General features: G+C 55.6%; 4 protein-coding genes across 5 annotated transcripts; 2 read left to right on the top strand and 2 right to left on the bottom strand.

The window, feature by feature from the left end:
• Positions 1–5,781: 5,781 nt before the first annotated feature.
• esf1 (ESF1 nucleolar pre-rRNA processing protein) lies at positions 5,782–9,997 on the top strand. Of its 2 annotated transcripts, XM_086119296.1 has the most exons (12): positions 5,782–5,900; positions 6,820–7,147; positions 7,225–7,394; positions 7,466–7,579; positions 7,652–7,761; positions 7,865–8,017; positions 8,106–8,220; positions 8,297–8,570; positions 8,684–8,823; positions 8,886–8,970; positions 9,048–9,268; positions 9,335–9,997. In XM_086119296.1, the coding sequence occupies exons 2-12, from the start codon at positions 6,829–6,831 to the stop codon at positions 9,632–9,634; spliced, it is 2,001 nt and encodes a 666-aa protein (XP_085975422.1). In that variant the 5' UTR covers positions 5,782–5,900; positions 6,820–6,828; the 3' UTR covers positions 9,635–9,997. The 2 variants fall into 2 exon arrangements, with proteins under 2 accessions (XP_085975422.1, XP_085975421.1); XM_086119295.1 differs by having other exon boundaries at positions 7,466–7,761.
• A 1,173-nt stretch (positions 9,998–11,170) lies between these two features.
• btbd3a (BTB (POZ) domain containing 3a) lies at positions 11,171–14,171 on the bottom strand. The gene is made up of 6 exons (XM_086119297.1): positions 13,950–14,171; positions 12,978–13,252; positions 12,807–12,897; positions 12,615–12,733; positions 12,144–12,552; positions 11,171–11,998 (listed from the first exon to the last, which is right to left on the bottom strand). The coding sequence occupies exons 2-6, from the start codon at positions 13,187–13,189 to the stop codon at positions 11,375–11,377; spliced, it is 1,455 nt and encodes a 484-aa protein (XP_085975423.1). The 5' UTR covers positions 13,190–13,252; positions 13,950–14,171; the 3' UTR covers positions 11,171–11,374.
• A 110-nt stretch (positions 14,172–14,281) lies between these two features.
• On the top strand, positions 14,282–15,372 carry map1lc3c (microtubule-associated protein 1 light chain 3 gamma). The gene is made up of 4 exons (XM_086119303.1): positions 14,282–14,431; positions 14,511–14,566; positions 14,804–14,910; positions 15,108–15,372. Exons 1-4 carry the CDS (start codon positions 14,353–14,355, stop codon positions 15,271–15,273), a joined length of 408 nt encoding a protein of 135 aa, XP_085975429.1. The 5' UTR covers positions 14,282–14,352; the 3' UTR covers positions 15,274–15,372.
• Positions 15,373–15,663: 291 nt separating this feature from the next.
• Positions 15,664–18,082, bottom strand: LOC147199633 (ras-related protein Rab-1A-like). The gene is made up of 6 exons (XM_086119299.1): positions 17,897–18,082; positions 17,175–17,247; positions 16,996–17,091; positions 16,827–16,922; positions 16,578–16,709; positions 15,664–16,181 (listed from the first exon to the last, which is right to left on the bottom strand). The coding sequence occupies exons 1-6, from the start codon at positions 17,908–17,910 to the stop codon at positions 15,987–15,989; spliced, it is 606 nt and encodes a 201-aa protein (XP_085975425.1). The 5' UTR covers positions 17,911–18,082; the 3' UTR covers positions 15,664–15,986.
• Positions 18,083–18,645: the final 563 nt, after the last annotated feature.

Genomic DNA, 18,645 nt, shown 5'->3' with positions numbered 1-18,645 from the left:
GAGTCACTGACCAAGGATTGCGTGCAGAATTAACTCCGTGATAACAACAATAACGAAAAAAAAAAGAAAAAAAAGAACAGGAGCCAGAATGAGCCAAAACCCAATGCGGGCACCCGCAGCAGTGATTCTCAATAGATGGGCCGGGAGCCTAAAGGTCTCGTACGCGCAGGTGACGCTTGGCTACGTCACCCCTCGGCCGTCCGCGACTTTGTTCCGGGCCCTCGCGGAGACGCTGCAGGCACGCATTTTTTGACTCCGGTCCAAGAGAGCGGTGGCGGTGGGGTGTGGGGGCGGGGGGGGGGGGGGGGATGACGAATAAGGATGTGGAAAGTGTAAAAATACAAACAGGTTTGTCGACAATCGCTGTCCCAACACACAAATAGACTGCAAGCGAAAGAGACACAAACAAGGCTGCCGTGACACAAGCGACACTGCGACTTGGTGAGAATTCGTCTGTTTCCTTCGAGTCGTCGTTGTCGCCCTGCTCGGGAGCCTCGGCGTCGGTGAGAGAGTGTGTGTGTGTGTGTGTGTGTGTCGGGGGGGGGGGGGCAGTCTACTCACTGGTTACATTGATCGCTCGGGTCCGATTCGCACACGCCGGCGTCGCTGCTGACTGCGCCTTGTTGCTTCTGGAGTGGTCACGAAGCGGTCTGCTATTTATTGAGGGGCGACCGTATTTGGATTCCCCCACAAAAAGTATTAAAAAATGCAGGGGGGAGGGGAGGGGACACTCATCCCAGCCTCGAGGTACACAAACCATCCTTCAAGATGGCATACGACATCGCCGGACACGCGGCTGCAGTGTCCTCGAGGCGCTCCGCGGGCGCTTAAGCCGCATCCCCGCGCTCCGGTGGCCGCCACCGGCGTTGCGAAAGTCTCCAGTGACCGGCAGGAGTGTGGCGGGATGTTGAAATTGTGCCCGAGCGCGCTGTGGCCGGGGGGGGGAAGCGCAAACTTGAATGTCAACAAACAACTGCGGTTTCCAGCAGCTGTTTGTTCACCCGTTGCCGAGTAATCCAGTAAATCTCCTCCATTTCGTGTCGACCGGACGTCAGCCGGCTTCTCGTTTGGGTCTCCGTCGGTTGACACATCAAGTACAATTCGGTGACGACGCTAGCGTCGATGTTGTCACCGTTTAGTCTTCATCGGGGTTCATGTCTCTCTGCGGCGGCGGCTCACGACTCCGTGACGTTTGTCTGGACCACATGAATGAAATGAGCCAGACACTCACCGGCCATTTCCTCACCCAGGCTGGGGTCCCGGAGGTTTCCCCCGCTTTCTGATCCTCAAATCCTTCCGGTCACTGGATGAGCGTAAACTGGTTGGTTGCTTTGTTTTCGTCAAGCGTATTTTTCGCAATTCTCGTCACTCTTTCATCTCGGACCCTTTTATTTCGTTCTCCTAGCCAGTCCTGACATGAGGTTAAAGTGGATGATGCCGCTGCTGGTCCTGGCGGTTCTGGTGCCAAGCCCGTCCCGGGGCCGCATGATCACCAGATGTGAACTCAAGAGTAGACTCGAAGAGGCCATCAAGCTACCTGTTGGCCTCGATAGGTTCAAAGAGAGTCTCTTGTCAGTCGGTGAGAAATCTCATCAATTGCTACCCACAGCTTTGAAAACAAACAAAGTTTGGACACAAACATATGCTTCGGATAACGTTGTCTTCATGCTTTGCAGTAATATGTGAATTGGAGCGAATGTCAAATCTGAACACCAGCATGGTCAGGACGACCATGCTGGTCTCCCCTGACTCGACAACCACCACCACAAAAGCCCCTGCACCTGCAGCATCGACCAACACCACAACAGCGCCTGCAGCTCCAGGTTCAACCAACACCACAACAGCCCCTGCACCTCAAGCATCTACCAACACTACAACAGCCCCTGCGCCTCAAGAAACAACTACCACCACAGCAGCCCCTGCACCTCCAGCATCTACCAACTCCACAACAGCCCCTGCACCTCAAGCATCTACCAACACTACAACAGCCCCTGCGCCTCAAGAAACAACTACCACCACAGCAGCCCCTGCACCTCCAGCATCTACCAACTCCACAAGAGCCCCTGCAGCTCCAAGTTCAACCAACACCACAACAGCCCCTGCAGCTCGAGAAACAACTACCACCACAACAGCCCCTGCACCTGCAGCATCTACCAACACTACAGCAGCCCCTGCACCTCCAGCATCTACCAACTCCACAACAGCCCCTGCACCTCAAGCATCTACCAACACTACATCAGCCCCTGCAGCTCAAGAAACAACTACCACCACAACAGCCCCTGCACCTGCAGCATCTACCAACACTACAGCAGCCCTTGCACCTCCAGCATCTACCAACTCCACAACAGCCCCTGCAGCTCAAGAAACAACTACCACCACAACAGCCCCTGCACCTGCAGCATCTACCAACACTACAGCAGCCCCTGCACCTCCAGCATCTACCAACTCCACAACAGCCCCTGCACCTCAAGCATCTACCAACACTACATCAGCCCCTGCAGCTCAAGAAACAACTACCACCACAACAGCCCCTGCACCTGCAGCATCTACCAACACTACAGCAGCCCCTGCACCTCCAGCATCTACCAACTCCACAACAGCCCCTGCGCCTCAAGAAACAACTACCACCACAGCAGCCCCTGCACCTCCAGCATCTACCAACTCCACAACAGCCCCTGCACCTCAAGCATCTACCAACACTACATCAGCCCCTGCAGCTCAAGAAACAACTACCACCACAACAGCCCCTGCACCTGCAGCATCCGCCAACACCACAACAGCCCCTGCACCTCAAGCATCTACCAACACTACAGCAGCCCCTGCAGCTCAAGAAACAACTACCACCACAACAGCCCCTGCACCTCAAGCATCTACCAACTCCACAACAGCCCCTGCACCTCAAGCATCTACCAACACTACAGCAGCCCCTGCAGCTCAAGAAACAACTACCACCACAACAGCCCCTGCACCTGCAGCATCTACCAACACTACAGCAGCCCCTGCACCTCCAGCATCTACCAACTCCACAACAGCCCCTGCGCCTCAAGAAACAACTACCACCACAGCAGCCCCTGCACCTCCAGCATCTACCAACTCCACAACAGCCCCTGCACCTCAAGCATCTACCAACACTACATCAGCCCCTGCAGCTCAAGAAACAACTACCACCACAACAGCCCCTGCACCTGCAGCATCCGCCAACACCACAACAGCCCCTGCACCTCAAGCATCTACCAACACTACAGCAGCCCCTGCAGCTCAAGAAACAACTACCACCACAACAGCCCCTGCACCTCAAGCATCTACCAACTCCACAACAGCCCCTGCACCTCAAGCATCTACCAACACTACAGCAGCCCCTGCAGCTCAAGAAACAACTACCACCACAACAGCCCCTGCATCCCCAGCATCTACCAATTCCACAACAGCCCCTGCATCTCAAGCATCTACCAACTCCACAACAGCCCCTGCACCTCAAGCATCTACCAACTCCACAACAGCCGCTGCACCTCCAGCATCGACCAACACCACAACAGCCCCATCGGCACCAACAAACAGCACAACTGTCCCTGTAAACAGCTCAATACAATTTCCTGATGCGGAGGTCGTCCAGATAGAACGGCAGGTCGAGATAGAGGCACTGAAGAGACACGTAGATGGATTATGGACCTCAGAAGAGGAGGCCACAGGAGGCGAGCGCCGGCGGCGACGCCAGGTCCCCGAGGCGGCCATGGCAAATCCGCGGTCTTCCCCCACTTATTACGGAGTCTTCCAGCTGTCTGACAAAAAATTCTGCTTTTCAAGTGATCCTTGGACGGACAACTTCTGCATTACATCCTGCAGCGGTGAGTCATCTCGTCTACTTCACATTGACACCCGACTTATAGTAAAGGCCGCCGCACACCGAGTGATTCGGCCAAATGTGATTGAAGTGGTTCTTCCTTGCGCTTCACCAGCAAGAAGCATTTTAAATCCCAGAAAAGCCCATGGCCCCCAGGTGGTCTCTTTTGAAAACGAGATGTGGAAGCCCACACATCGGCCGCTTTCAGCAGCGGTGCTCGGTGTGCGGTGGGCCAGATAGAGAGGGTGACAAATGTAGTCATCTGGGAGCGCCTCAGAGTCGACCCGCTGCTCCTCCGCATCGAGAGGAGTCGCAACAAGTGCTAGGATGCCCACAAGGAAAGAATGTTCTGTCGTCCCGTGGTTGTTCAGTCGCGAGGCGGGCCGGGGCCGGCGCCGGGCGGGCGGGGGCCGTCGCTCGCCACTCCACCACTAATAAACCGCCTTCAAACGAGCGGGGGCGTTTCGGGCTCCTTTCCGACGAATGACAGCGAGAGTCCGTCACGGTGTTCGGCAGGTAGATGCAAAGTCCGTCAGCAAATTTCCCATACGGGTTGTTTCGCAAAAGGTGATTCGCCGATCGGTCGCCACGCGTGAACCGTGTGTTTCCGCACATTCAACAAGCTTTCCTCTTCCCCTTCCAGCGTTCATCGATGACGATATTACCAATGACGTGGACTGCTTTGTGAAAACTCAGTCCTGGAGGTAAGTGACCGCCACTCTTCATTTCGCGATGCATCATACTCGATGCGGATTTAAGAACAGACGATATTAGGATATCGGGTATCGGAAAGCCAACAGGAAGTCAAAAGTGAAGACACGGACTTAAAAAAAAAAGAAAAAAAAAAGACTTTTGGCTTCGCGGCTTGATGGTTGTTGGCTGCCAAAGAAAGCTTCTGCATCCGACTGTGTGCGCCAACGGCGGTTCATGTGGTGACATTTTAAAATCACGATGGCAGGTCACGACCTCCTTTCCATATTATTTACTCCCGGTGTGGAGTTTGCATGTTTTCCCCGGGCCTGCGTGGGTTTTCTCCGGGTACGCCGGTTTCCTCCCACATTCCCAAAACACGCACGACAGGCTGACTGAACACTCAAAAATCGTCCCCCGGGTGTGAGCGTGAGCACGGATGGTTGTTCTTCTGTGTGTGCCATGCGATTGGCTGGCAACCGGTTCAGGGTGTCCCCCAAGACGGCTGGGATAGGCTCCGGTACCACGCGACCACCCTCTAAAGCAATCCAAGCTCCGGTGGCTTGACCGACTCGAAGTGCTTGCGTCCCGATACTTTTGTCCGCGTGAAGTATTTGCCGTTGAAGAATTTTTTTTTGCTCTTGTCCAATCAACAGGAATATATTCCGGATGGCCAGCAGCGAGTGTTACCAGGTCAGCAACTACTTTGATGGCTGCAATTGAACAACGCGGCACCTTATGCGAGCTCGACGCTGCGTAAACACCAACGAGCATCTTTGGCTTGGAGGGGGGGGGGCGTGCCGAGGTGGACTGGATTTTGCGGTCTTGTTCCTTTCCTTCCGCGTTCTTCCTCAATAAAAATGCACGGCAGATTCCCACCAATGGAGTGCTTTTCTTTCTCTCGAATCGCCAACGACATCCCGGAGACTGTACCGATACACCGATACAGTGGGGGGGGGGGGGGGGTTATTTTGGTCCTGCATTTGGTTAGGGAGCGTGTGTGGTCCAATGCACCCCACCTCCCCGCCCCCCAATAGTTGTGATGAAAACAAGTGTCCGCCCCATCGCTGTTTTGCCAGTTAGTTGTGTTTTGAAAAAAAAAAATCGCTCTCAATTTGTATGCGTTCGTAGATGGCTTTTTAATCGTCCTTAACTTCAATGGAAGGAAATGCGGTGGTGGCCAACCCTTATTTGGGCCAATGGCACCACATTTTTTTAATTCGAAAAATGGCACAGAAGGGGCGCGATTTGTCCTTTCGTCCCTTTTTTGCTTTCCGTAGTCCGGAAGTGCCGTGTCGCGTTGCATGCTGGGGAAGCACGTGTGTGTTTTTTTTTGTCCGCCAGCTTTCGCGTTCCGAAATCCTTGACGGTAAGTCTTTCAACTTTGATCCGATCCAGGTCGTTTCGTTCTCGACGATTTCTCGGGTTGCTTTCCAGTGCCGCTTTTTTTTTTGGGGGGGGGGGTCTTTGTTGGCTTCTTTCTTCCCTCGCTCGCCTCCATTTTGTGTCGAACCACCACCACAACAACAACAACAGTCTCATCCAGTCACTGGCGCGGTGAGAAGCCTCAACGAGGTCGTTTTTGAGGAAGTCCAAGGAAAGCCTTTTGGGCTCTTCGGGTTCGGTTTGCTTCGGGTTCGTCCGCCGCTCGATTCAGAAACGGGACCTCGATTCAAATCGCCACAGGGATGGGAATTTTCCGCGGATATGCGGAAATCCGCCTTTTTTTTCTTAAATTGATCATTTTTGTGAATCGTCAAAATCCGTTGAGAAAATTTTAGGGGGGGGGGGTCAGGTACCTTATGGTCGAGTTTTCAAGAGCTCTCCCGATCAGTCTTTTTTTTAAATCTTCCGATTGTAAACAGCCCTGCGATTGGACGTGTATGATGTCTTACTCGTCGCGATTGGTCGCCCCGTCCAGGCCACGCCCCTTTCCGCTTTTATTCATCACTCGCCATTGCCCTGTCGCCAGGGCAGAACATTTACAAACAGGAAATGGATGCGGATCGATTCGGTCGCTGCGTTGTTCCGTCACACCGGAACAACGCATTCACCTCTGAATGCGCATCGCGTTGCGCAATCGGAGGTGAGGCTCTGCCTCACCTGCCTCCTGTCGTGATTGCGCAATCGGAGGTGAGGCTCTGCCTCACCTCGTTGCTGAGAAATTGTTGCACCACTAATACGCAGCCACAAAACTGTCACGGATTGGAAGCCGCGAGGGGGAAGGGAAAAAAAATGCTCGCGATCGCCCAGTGGCGCGCTCATGACGGAAGCGACTCTGTTGTCAGGCGGCGGCCATGTCGTCCCAAAAGAGCGGCGAGGAGGAAGACGGGGCGCCGGCGGACGCGCGCTTCTCGCGCGTCCGGCGGGACCCTCGGTTTTGGGAAATGCCCGAGCGCCAGCGAAAGGTCGCCATCGACAAGCGCTTCGTGTCCATGTTCCACGACGAGCGCTTCCAAGTCAAGTGCGAGGTGGACAAGCGGGGGCGGCCCGTCCGCCACTCTGCTGCCGAGGACCTGCGACGCTTCTACCAGATCCCCGAAGGCGAAAGCGATCAAGGCCGCCCGGATGAGGACAGCGACGACGACGACGACGAGGAGGAGCGAGACGAGTCGGGTGAGGCGCCGGCCGTCGAAATTTGGGGGGGGGGGGGCGAGACCAAAGGCCGACGCTTTTTTTTGTCCGCTCGGAAGATGGCGAGGAGGACGAGGGGTCGTCGAACTCCAGCGGTCCGGACCTGGCTCGCGGCCAGGGCAACGTGGAGACCAGCTCGGATGAGGGCGAGGAGGCGGAGGAAGAGGAAGAGGAGGAGATCCAGCACGACTGGGGCGAACTCTACAAGGACGCCGAGCGCAGCGAGCAGGTCAGACCCCCCCCCCCCCGACGCCCTCCACGTCGGCCCGCCCGTCCGTCTCAGCCGGCCGCCTCGTGCAGGTTTGGCGCCGGCTGGCCGTCTGCAACGTGGACTGGGACCACCTGAAGGCCAAAGACCTCCTGGCCACGCTCGATTCCTTCAAGCCCGAAGGGGGCGCCGTGCTGTCCGTCAAGGTAAAGGCCCGCCCGCCCGCTCGGAACCCACCCCCCGCGGGATTTGTCTTTTCGGCGCTTGTTTGGCTGCAGATTTACCCGTCGGAGTTTGGCAAGGAGAGGCTGAGGCTGGAGGAGTCCCAGGGACCGCCGGAGCTCACGGCGCAGCCTGCGGATTCCGACGACGACGGCAAAGACGACAGGTGGCTCTTTCCCGACCCGAGTCTAGCGCCCATCGGTCTTCATCGCTTCGCTTCCGATGATACGAAAGTCGCCTTTGGCCGCCTTTTGGCGTCTTGCCGGCAGGTCGTACCGAGAGAAGAAGCGCGACTACCAGTTCAAGCGGCTCAAGTACTTCTACGCCGTGGCCGAGTGCGACTCGGCCGCCACCGCCGCCAAAATCTACCAGGAGTGCGACGGCTTGGAGTACGAGAGCAGCAGCTCCGTCCTGGACCTCAGGTGGGCCGCCGCCGCGACCAAGGAAGACCCCCCCCCCCCCCCCCCCGGGCGCGGTCGCGACCGCCTGACGTCTCGCGCCCGCCCGCAGGTTCATCCCCGACGACATGACGTTCGAGGAGCCCCCCCGAGACGCGGCCGCCAACGTCAACTTGCCGACGTACGCGCCCAAATTCTTCACTTCGGCGGCCGGCGCGACCTCCAAGGTAGTCGAACCAAATCTGCGCCGCAGCGGGGGTGGGGGGGGGGTGTTGGGAAATGACAACCGCCGTCCTCGCTCAGGTGGAGGTGACCTGGGACCAGACGGACCCGGAGCGCGCCAGCGCCCTCTGCAGGAAGTTCAACAAAAACGAGCTTCTGGACATGGACTTTGCGGCCTACCTGGCGTCGTCTTCGTCGTCCGGAGAGGGCGAGGAGGACGAGCCGGAGCGGGAGGGGGAAGGCGCCGCGACCGGCAAGACCCAGGAGCTGCTGGACAAGTACCGGCGGCTGCTGGGAGGCACCCGCCGCAAACAGAGCGAGCAAAACATGGAGATGGAGGTCACCTGGGTGCCCGGTAAAACCCCCCCCCACCTTTGTCGCGGCCCTGTTACTGGGCCACAAAAAAGCCGGGAAGAAAACATCCCAACTCAAAGATTGGTCAATGGCGTGGTCGCTTTGCTCCTCCAGGCCTGAGGGAGGTGACGGAGCAGCTGGTGAAGAAGAAGCAGGAGCAGGAGCGCCAGCCCACCCCCTGGGAGGACTTCCTGCGGAAGAAGCGAGACAAGAAGAAGGCCAAGAAGAATGGCAACAAGCAGCGCCACCAAGAGGTGAGCTCGGCGGCGTCGGCATGGCGGGCGCCTCCGCTTGACACGCGCGCTTTCGCCCGCAGGACGGCCAGCCTGGCGACGACCGATCGCCCGACCCCGCGGACCTCGACGAGCCTTTCTCCCGACGGGAGCTCGCCGCCGCCGCCGGTGAGGCCGAGTCGGCGAAAGCGCGCCGGCTCTCGCCGTCCGATCGCGACAACTTTTTGCTCTCGATGTCCTTGCAGGCGGACGGGACGAGAAGAAGAAAAACCGGGATGAACGCGAGCGCGCCGGAGAAGAACGAGGCGCCCGCGCTCAGGCCGAGATGTCGCTGCTGATGGACGACGAGGACGACGGCCGCAAACATTTCAACTACGACAAGTTGGTGGAGCAGCAGAACCTGAGCGGGAGGAAGAAGAAAAAGATGCTGAAGAGCGGAGACGCCCCCCCCGAGGACAACTTCCAGGTCAGGGTTCGGCGACCGGCTCGGCTGCGTTTTTTTGCGATGACGGCGGCGCTCTCCCGCTTTCAGGTGGACGTGTCGGACCCTCGCTTCCAGGCCGTGTTTACGTCCCACCTCTTCAATCTGGACCCGTCGCACCCCAGCTACAAGCGCACGCGGGCCACGCAGAGCATCCTGGATGAGAAGCGCCGACGCCGAGAGGAGGCGGACCGAGGCGGCGGCGGCGACGACGACGCCGCCGCCGTCGGCGAGGCTCGCGCGGTGCCCCGGGAAGGAGCCCAGCGGGACGCCGGCTTGTCCTTGCTGGTCAAGTCCGTTAAGAGCAAGACGCGGGACTTCCAAGCGCGCAAGAAAGCCAAACGGCTTTGAAGGCCCCGGTCCGCTTCCCTGGATGGAGGCCGGGCGGCCCCCGCCCTCTTCGCAAGGCGGCCCGCCGGCCGGCCGGACCCGTTCGTCAGAACTTCCTCGCTTCCTTTTGGCTTTTTATTTTTTTACGAAAGAAGGCGTGACCAATTGCGTTTCCTCGTACCATCGTTTGCATGTATGACGTCACGCGGTGAATGAATTCCTTTCCGGTATTTGGCGACACCATCTGTCCTTCCGTGCGATCTGTGAAAAAACAAACAAAACAAAACCAAAAAAAAAGATCCATTTCAAGGCGTGTGCCAGAATCGCTGTCAATCAATGAATTTGAATTTGACGAGCTCGTCGAATAAACATACATTGAACTTTTGTTTTGGGATGATTTAGGCCCCCCGGGAAATGCCAGGAAGACCCCCCCCCCTCCCCGACTGCTACCCGAGAGCTCGCTTTTGGTATTTGACGTTTCAGAAATAGGTTTGACTATTTTTATTTTGACAGAATAATGTTCACTTTTTTTTGTTTCATTTTGACAGCAATGCTTCGCCGCCATCTCGTGGCACCAATGAGCATTGCAATGTTTTTATTTTTTTATTTTGACAGAATAATGTTCACTTTTTTGTTTCATTTTGACAGCAATGGTCGTTTTTTTCGGCTAAAAACGCCTTACTATACATGTTTTTTTTTTCGTTGAAAAACGCCTTACTATATACATGGTCGTATTTTGGGGTTCAAACGCCTTACTATCTATGGTCGGTTTTTTCGGCTAAAAATTTCTGCAAAAAATGCCTTACGTTTTTCTCGCCTAAAAATGCCTTGCTATCCATGGTCGTTTTTTTCGGCTAAAAACGCCTTACTATACATGGTCGTTTTTTTCGATAAAAAAAACGCCTTACTATAAATGGTCGTTTTTTTAGATGAAAAAAACGCCTTACTATACATGGTCGATTTTTTCGGCTGAAAACGCCTTACTATACATGGTCTTCTTTGGGGGTCAGAATGGCCTTACTAAACATGGTCGTCTTTTTCGGCTAGAAACGTCTTACTATATGTGGTCGTTTTTTTGGGGGCCTAAAAACACCTTACTATACATCATTACGTCGATCCTGATCTACCGGTAGATCCAAGTAGATCCGAAGAGTGTCGAGGAGAAAACAAACAAACAACCATCTGTGTGTCTTTGTACATGTTAGTAACATCTTTTTTTTGTGTTCATGTACGCTGCCATTTTTTGTTTCATTTTGACAGCAATGCTTCGCCATCTCGTGGCACCGATGAGTATTGCAATGTTTTTTTTATTTTGACAGAATAATGTTCACTTGTTTGGTTTCATTTTGACAGTAATGCTTCGCCGCCATCTCGTGGCACCGATGAGCATTGCAATGTTTTTTTTATTTTGACAGAATAATGTTCACTTTTTGGGTTTCATTTTGACAGCAATGCTTCGCCGCCATCTCGTGGCACCGATGAGCATCGCAAAGCTTTTTTTTCCCCCAAAATCCTTTTCTTTGCCAATAAACGCAAGAACGACAGACGGAAAAAAAATGCGATGAATGCTTTTATTTGGACAAAGTTAAGGCCACTGCCGCCATTTGCGCACATTCAACAAAGCGGTGACCGAAAGACAAAGAAGAAGAAAACCTCGGGCATACAAAACGGGGTCGCCGTTTTGTTTTTTTTGCGTCGGGGTCATTTTTTAAAAGGCGAGAGGAGAGTCGGTCTCGTTTCTGGTGAGGGGAGGGGGGGGCGTCAGGCGTAGAAGATGAGCTCGGGGATCTGGCCGCCCTGCACGCCGGTGCCGTTGGTGCTGTCCGAGGAGCACTGGAACTGGAAGGTGACCTTCCCGCACTGCACCTCGGTCACGCCCTCCTGGCCGAAGTAGCTGAGCTCGTTGCCGTCCAGCACCACGCTGGCCGTGTAGAAGGCGTCGGGTTCGATCTGCACCGGGTGCTCGAACCACACGGCGAAGGTGGAGCTGGAGCCGTCGGAGAAGTACTTGACTGCCCGCTGCGCCACGGCGGCGCCCTGCCGCTTCAGCTCCATCTTGGCGCCGTACTCGGCCGAGCCGCAGCTGGAGCCGTACAGTCCGAAGCCGGCCACGAAGACGCGCTTGTCCACGGCGAACTGGATGCTGTCGCAGCGGCCGCGGTAGCGCCACTGGTTGCTGCGGTAGGCGCACGACTGGAAGCGGTGGCAGCGCTGCGGCGCCAGGCCCCGACGGGGTTTGCTGCGGAACAGCAGCTCGGGCTTGTTGGCCGCCGTGTACCACAGGAAGATGTCGTTGGTCTCGTTGGGCGTCAGCACGCCCGACTGGGCCGCCCCGTTGGCGAAGTCCTCCAGGGCCATGGCGGGGATGCGGATCAGGTAGATGGCCTGGCGGCGACGCACAAACACAAACACGCGCGCCTCGTTGACTAGCGGCCGATTCCGAAAAGACGTTCGGGAACGTCTTTGGGAACGGAAAGCGTCTTTCGTTTTTTTCCGACTCGCGGGAAGCGGTACCGCGGGCGCCGCCCACCTTGCCGAGCACCAGCCTCTTGTTCTCGACGGTGGGCCGCAGGTCCCGGCGCTGGCACTCGGCCTCGGCCCAGCCCAGCGCCGCCTGGAAGACGGCCATCTCCTTGGCGTTGAGCGTCTCGCGGCGCAGGATGCTCTCCAGCGTGTGCGCGTCGATGTCGCAGAAGCCCTCCGAGCGCAGCGCCAGCTCGGCCTGGGCGTCGATCACCTCCCAGCAGCGCTGCGTCAGCTCGGGCTCCTCGAAGAGGCAGCTCTGCGACAGCAGCACGCAGGCGTTCTTGGCGCTCAGGCTGGTCTCCAGGAAGTTGACGCAGGCGCGCGCCAGGTGCGGCACGATGTACTTCTTGGCGGCGTACAGCGTGGCCAGGACCGTGTCGGCGCACAGCTCGATCTCGTCGCAGTAGATGTACCTGGCGGGGAAAGGACGCGTGGACAAATTCGATTTTTTTTGGGGGGAGCGAGGCGCGCTCACTTGAGCATGGCGAGGAAGGACGGCGGCTCCACGTCGGGGATGCGGATCTCGTCCCGATCCTCGGCCAGCTCGCCGTAGAACATGGCGTGGAACACCGAGCTGCCCACCGCCAGGACGTACTGGACGCACGCAGGCGCAGGCGCACTTTCAGTCCCGCACGCGACGCCAACTGCCAAATCGCCGAGGGTTTACCTTGTGGCCCGGAACCCGCTGCGTCCCGCCCGGCGGTCCCACCACAAAGTAAACGTCCGCCATCAGGTCATTGTTGAACATGACGGAGTTCCTGCATCAACAACAGCAACAGTTCTGTTCTTGTTCCTGGAGTGAGAGAAACTGATTGGGGGGGGGGGGGGGGACACCCACCTCTCGCGGACGGTGGGGTATAGGCCCTGCCAGGCGCAGCCGGCCCGCCCGGAGCCGTTGTTGTTGCTGCTCAGGCTCAGCCGGTCGCGCGTGCGCCGGCGTGCCTCCTCCTCCTCCTCCTCCTGCGGCGGCGGCTCTTCCTGCCGCTCCTGCTCCTGCTCCGAGGTGGACGGAAGAAGCTTCTTCTTGCTGGGGAACAACTCGGCGGCCATTCTCTGGCAGTCACGCCGCCGACCGCCCGCCGCTCATGGCAGCCGCCGGCTCTCTTTGGGAACCTGAGCCAGGCGAAGGGGGAGATGCGCTTCATTCAGGCAAAGTTGGGGGGGGGGGGGGGCGAGCGCGTCGACTTGATCGTAGCCGCTCATCAGACGCGGGGAAATAACTCAAACTAACGGTTGCGATGAAGATGACGCTTCCAGCCGGCGACTTTTCTCGAGCCGCCGTACAGGTTTGGCCAAGCGCAAGAAACGACGACGTTCGAAGTGAAGTGAGGAGCTTCTTCCGGGCCATTCCATTCCACCCCCCACCCCCAGGCGTGTTGTCTCGATAACCGAAAGGACGGCAAAAGGCGCTTTCTCGGTTCAGCGACAACTAGGCCTTTGCAACTCGACAAGAAAACCAAAGTCAAGTCTCCTCGGTTTCCGGTGCCTGAATGTCGATGAATTGGCCCCCTCTGCAAATTCCGACGAGTCCATCTGGGAAAGGTGCTTCCGGCGATGCTAAGCTAACGGTAGCGTCGGCCGCGAAAGTCGTTACACGGCAAGGCGAAAAACGCGCCCGTTGTTTTGTTTTGTTTTGTTTTTCTTCCTCGGCGCCGTTAGCTTCATGCTAACTAGCTCGGAGGAAGCGGCGACGGATCGCTCCGCGGCCGTGTAACAACCAGTCGACTCAACTTAGTTAAGAGATTTCGCACACGGGTCGACGGCGTTCGTCGCGCGGCGCCGACGGAAGGTTTTTAAAAGATCAACTTGCCTGTCGAAGGAAGACCCACTTTTGTTGTCGATGCGCCGCCGAGAACAACCGAGCGAAGCCGAGCCCCGCAGCCTTCTTCGACTGAACCTTTCAACAGCGAGAGCGACCAGCGCCACCACTCGCCGTCGCCCCCTGGTGGAGACAAGACCTCAACGTCCTCAGTTCTTGTTTCTCGTTGGCATTTTGCGGCTGAAGAACGGCTCGTTTCTGTGTTCGTCGCGCAGAGTCTAAGCCCCGCCCCTTGGACGACGACTCCCCCCCCCCCCGCCACTTAACTTGCGCGACCGACGCCGCGAGCTAATCAGGCCGACGATGCGCCGCAGCCTCGCTGAGTGCGCGCGCGCCTCTTTAAACTCGCGGACGCGGGCCGGGCCCCGTCGTCCAACGCGCACCGGTCGTCGTCATGCCCCCGCTGGAAAGGAACCAGCCGTCGTCGCCGCCGCCGCCGCACGGCAAACCCTTCAAGCAGAGAAAAAGCTTCGGTGAAGGCGGCAGCGTCGCCCAAAATGACTCGAGGCGCCAAATGTCTTCGTTTATTAATTCTTTTGCCTTTGTGTGCAGCCACCAGGAAGCGAGAGGTGGCGGGCATCCGCTCCAAATTCCCCAACAAGATCCCGGTGAGTCGACCGATGACATTGCGCCAAGTCATCGAGTTCTGCCTTGGCGGCCACATCTCGGCGTTGTGGTTATTTCCTCGGTGCAATATGACGATATGATGTTGGAATATGATGTCATCATCTCGGGGCCGCCATTTTGCAATAAGAGCCCGAAGGTGCTTGATATTTCGGTCGACGGCAGAGGGCGCTGCAACATGGCCTTGTACTTTTTTGGAGACGTGACTTCCTGTTTCTCAGGTGATCGTCGAACGCTACGAGCGGGAAAAGTTTCTCCCTCCTTTGGACAAAACAAAGTTTCTTGTTCCGCATGAGCTCACCATGAACCAGTTTGTCACCATTATCAGGTAACGCGGCAAATAAAATGACAAAAGTGAGACTAAACGCCATCAGGAAACGTGAAGGAGTGTTTGTGTATTGTGGATTTGATATGGTACTGTAAAAACCCACAGTAGACCTTTTTCGCTACTGTAAGCGACGCTCTAAGGCTCTGTATTCGTTCTTTGTCGAGGATAAAGAATATATGCGGATATGGTTGTTGCAGGAACCGCATGGCGCTGTTGCCCTCGCAGGCCTTCTACCTGCTGGTGAACAACAGCGGGCTGGCCAGCATGACTCTGAGCATGGCTCAGGTCTACGGGGACCACCAGGATGACGACGGCTTCCTCTACATGACTTACGCCTCCCAGGAGATGTTTGGACAACTTTAGCGCAGGCGCGCCCAAACCATGCCCCCCCCTTTTTTTTCCTACTTGTGTGAATACAAATCATTTTGTGCGTTTTAATAAATAAATCTTATGTACACGTCAGCGCATTGACAAGAACATCCGTGTGAAGTCGGGCTCCCCCTTTTTTTTTTTTTTTTTTGACTTTGTTGTATCCGTGACTGAACTAAATCTGCCGCGGCGGTCGCAGTTGTTGGCGAGCGGCAAAAACTCGTGTTGCCGTCGCGATGGGCATATTGAGCACAAAAAATTGCGGCGGACTCTGAACATGTGCTTTCACTTCCAATTTGGTTTTCCCGATTTTTGAAAAGCTAACTTTTTCCGGGGTTGAGCTTTATCGATGGACTTGCGCGAAGAGCGAGTCGTAAGCAAGCGTGGTATCAAACATCTCCTTCATGTTTTAATGGACTTTGTGTCATGTATAAATATATACACTTTACAGATGGCCGGGCCACGATGGAGCACACGCTGGCTGGTTTAGCATCACGCTAGTACGCGGCAGCACATATTTACACCGGGGGGAGGGGGGGGGGCGTCATGGTCGTCTGCCGGAAGGCACGAGATCAGAGATCACGCGTATGCTGCATTGTGAAACGAGGGCAATGTGAAGACAAAAGAAAGAAGCGCGTGTGTGGATTAAAAAGGGGGTGGGGGGGGGGGGTCGGCCAGCTTGGCGGCCGGCGTCACGGTCCGTGCGATCAGCAGCAGCCTCCGGACGAGGTGTTGACGGGCCTGCTCTGGATCTTGACGTTGGACTTGTCGGCGGCGGCGGCGGCGCCGGGGCCCATCCGCTTCTTGATCTCGGCCGCCATGGTCATGAAGGCCTGCTCCACGTTGGTGGCGCTCTTGGCGCTGGTCTCCAGGAAGGGGATGGCCAAGCTGTCGGCAAACTCCTGAACACACGCCGGCGTGGCATTCCTAGTTAGAATTCATTCCGTTTAACGACGTGTTAAAAATTAGCGCTGTCGAGCCATTCAAATATTTAATCGCGATCAAATGTATAATTGCATGGTTAACTCAGAATTAGCGGTGATTAATCACAGATGTTTATCTACTCTAAATCTGACTGAAACAACAATTTTGGTTTTCAATTTGACATGAACATTTTTTTTCACTTGGAGCAGTTATTCAAACGTGGAGCGCGTTTGATTATTTTAGAGCAACGCAACATCCGCCGTGACGCATTAATCTCGCGATTAAAAAAAAAATTCATCGAGTTAAAATTGTTTTAAATGAATGCCGATAACGCGTTAAACTGACGGCACTCGCGAAAATGTATTAGGATTAACCTTGGCCGTGGTGTAGTCCACCACTTTCTTGGTGCTCAGGTCGCATTTGTTGCCGACCAGCAGCTTGTTGACGTTCTCGCTGGCGTAGCGGTCGATCTCCTGGAGCCACTGCTTCACGTTGTTGAACGACTCCTGGCACACGCGAGGGGGGAAACAACGTGGCGCTTTGTGAGCGGCTCGAAGATTGAACGTTTGCGCATTTCGATGAAAAAGGCGCGAGCGCGCAGCCCGAAAGGGGCGTGTCCTGACCTGATCGGTGACGTCGTACACCACGATGATGCCGTGCGCGCCTCTGTAGTAGCTGGACGTGATGGTGCGGAAGCGCTCCTGGCCGGCCGTGTCCCACTGCCGCGACACAACAACGTGTCAAAAGGTCAAATGGCCGGCGCGGGCCGAGAGCCAACGCTCGTCTTCTCACAATTTGCAGTTTGATGGTCTTCCCGTCCAGCTCGATGGTCCGGATCTTGAAGTCCACGCCGATGGTGCTGATGTAGCTCTCCGTGTACGTGTCGTCCTGGGCACGCGTTGGCACACACAAAACCGTTGGTGAGCGGTCGTCACGGTGACAGAAGTACCAAACGACGAGGAAAAACTTACTGCGAATCGAAGCAGCAGACAAGACTTTCCAACGCCAGAATCTCCAATCAGCAGCAGTTTGAATAAATAGTCGCTACGCGCGCGCACACACACACACACACACAGTGATAAATACATATACTGTGTTACATTTAGTTCTGCTTGTATGATGCGTTGTAAGGATTTTATATATTTTTTTCATTTGCCTTGATGTCAACATATGAACGCATTTAAAAAAAAAAATTTACTCCCAAAAAGAAATGAAATCGCAAGTCGTGGTGACGTCACTTCGCGAGTTACGTAATCGTCAACAACACGACGGCTTCGCGGATGTGGCAATTTCCTGTTGGCAACTCGTGACTTTTTAAAGACCGTTCGGTCGCCTTTTTTTTCCTAGCGTCATTAGGTTTTTTTTGTTATTTGTATTTTGCGGGGGGGGGGGGGCGCTTGTTAAAATTGTGACCCTCGGCTAAGACTACCTAGCCGTCCGGTTAGCCCGCTAGCCGGCAAGAAAGTCAGCCAAGTCGACACAATGGCTAAGACGCGACAACACGTTGGCACACCCCTGGACGATACAATAAAAACGAACATCACAGGGAAAACAAACAAACAAACCAATAACCATATCGACACTGCTCCGGACATGCTAACAAAGCAGCTGATGTTAGCTTAGCTTTAGCTTTGCTACTGACAGCTGTCCCATCTCCTACAGACGGCGACACACAACCGAGAGCAAGACTTACTATTCGGGATTCATCTTTGACTGCCGCTCGGGGATGCTTGTCGCGCTGGATCGTTTGGTGGAAAGGGACGAACGCGAACGTTTCGAGGTGTCCAAAAGCCAGGGGTGGGGTGGGGGGTAGAAAAGGGAGAAAAAGAAGTGCCGAAACTGGTTGTCGCAGCCAAAACGGCGTAATCGAATCAAATGTGGCTGTGGGCACCGCCTACCCGGAAATACGCGGTGGTTGGCATGGTGGATAGTGTAGTCCCGTGACGGCGTCGTCATACCGATGCGGAAGTTGGACTCGTTTATGACGTCACAGTCAGATATTCGTTGTTCAATCGTAATTCCAACAATGATTCCGAATATTTTTCAGTTTCAATGTAATATAACGTTCTATAAATATTTTGAAAGTTCAATAAAACGCAAAATCGTGGCGTATTGAAACTCTGAAGACGAGACGCGTGCGAGTGCGCATGCGTAAGATCGTCCAGCCGCCGCCTCCGCCGCTTTTACGGCCAAGATGGCGGGACTTTCAAATCGAGTTTTGACGTCGGAGCACGTTCGACGGGAACGGCATCGGGCATCGGGAACGGAAATCGGCATCGCTAATTTGTTGGCAATAAACCTGTGGCAGCAGTCAAGCGAGCAGCTTTCATTTTTGATCGGGAGGGAGGGGGGGGGCAATTCAATGTCCATGTTTTGGGGGCGTGGGGCACATACTGGTGACTTTTATTTTTTGTGTGTGTGTGTGTGTGTGGGGGGGGGGGG

The sequence above is a fragment of the Hippocampus guttulatus genome, chromosome 9 (assembly GCF_054856545.1).
Source record: "Hippocampus guttulatus isolate MCC_2025c chromosome 9, RoL_Hgut_1.0, whole genome shotgun sequence".
In the NCBI taxonomy this organism is placed as follows: domain Eukaryota; kingdom Metazoa; phylum Chordata; class Actinopteri; order Syngnathiformes; family Syngnathidae; genus Hippocampus; species Hippocampus guttulatus.
The sequence above is the reverse complement of the archived record's forward strand: the minus strand, read 5'-3'. Positions and strand labels throughout refer to the sequence as shown.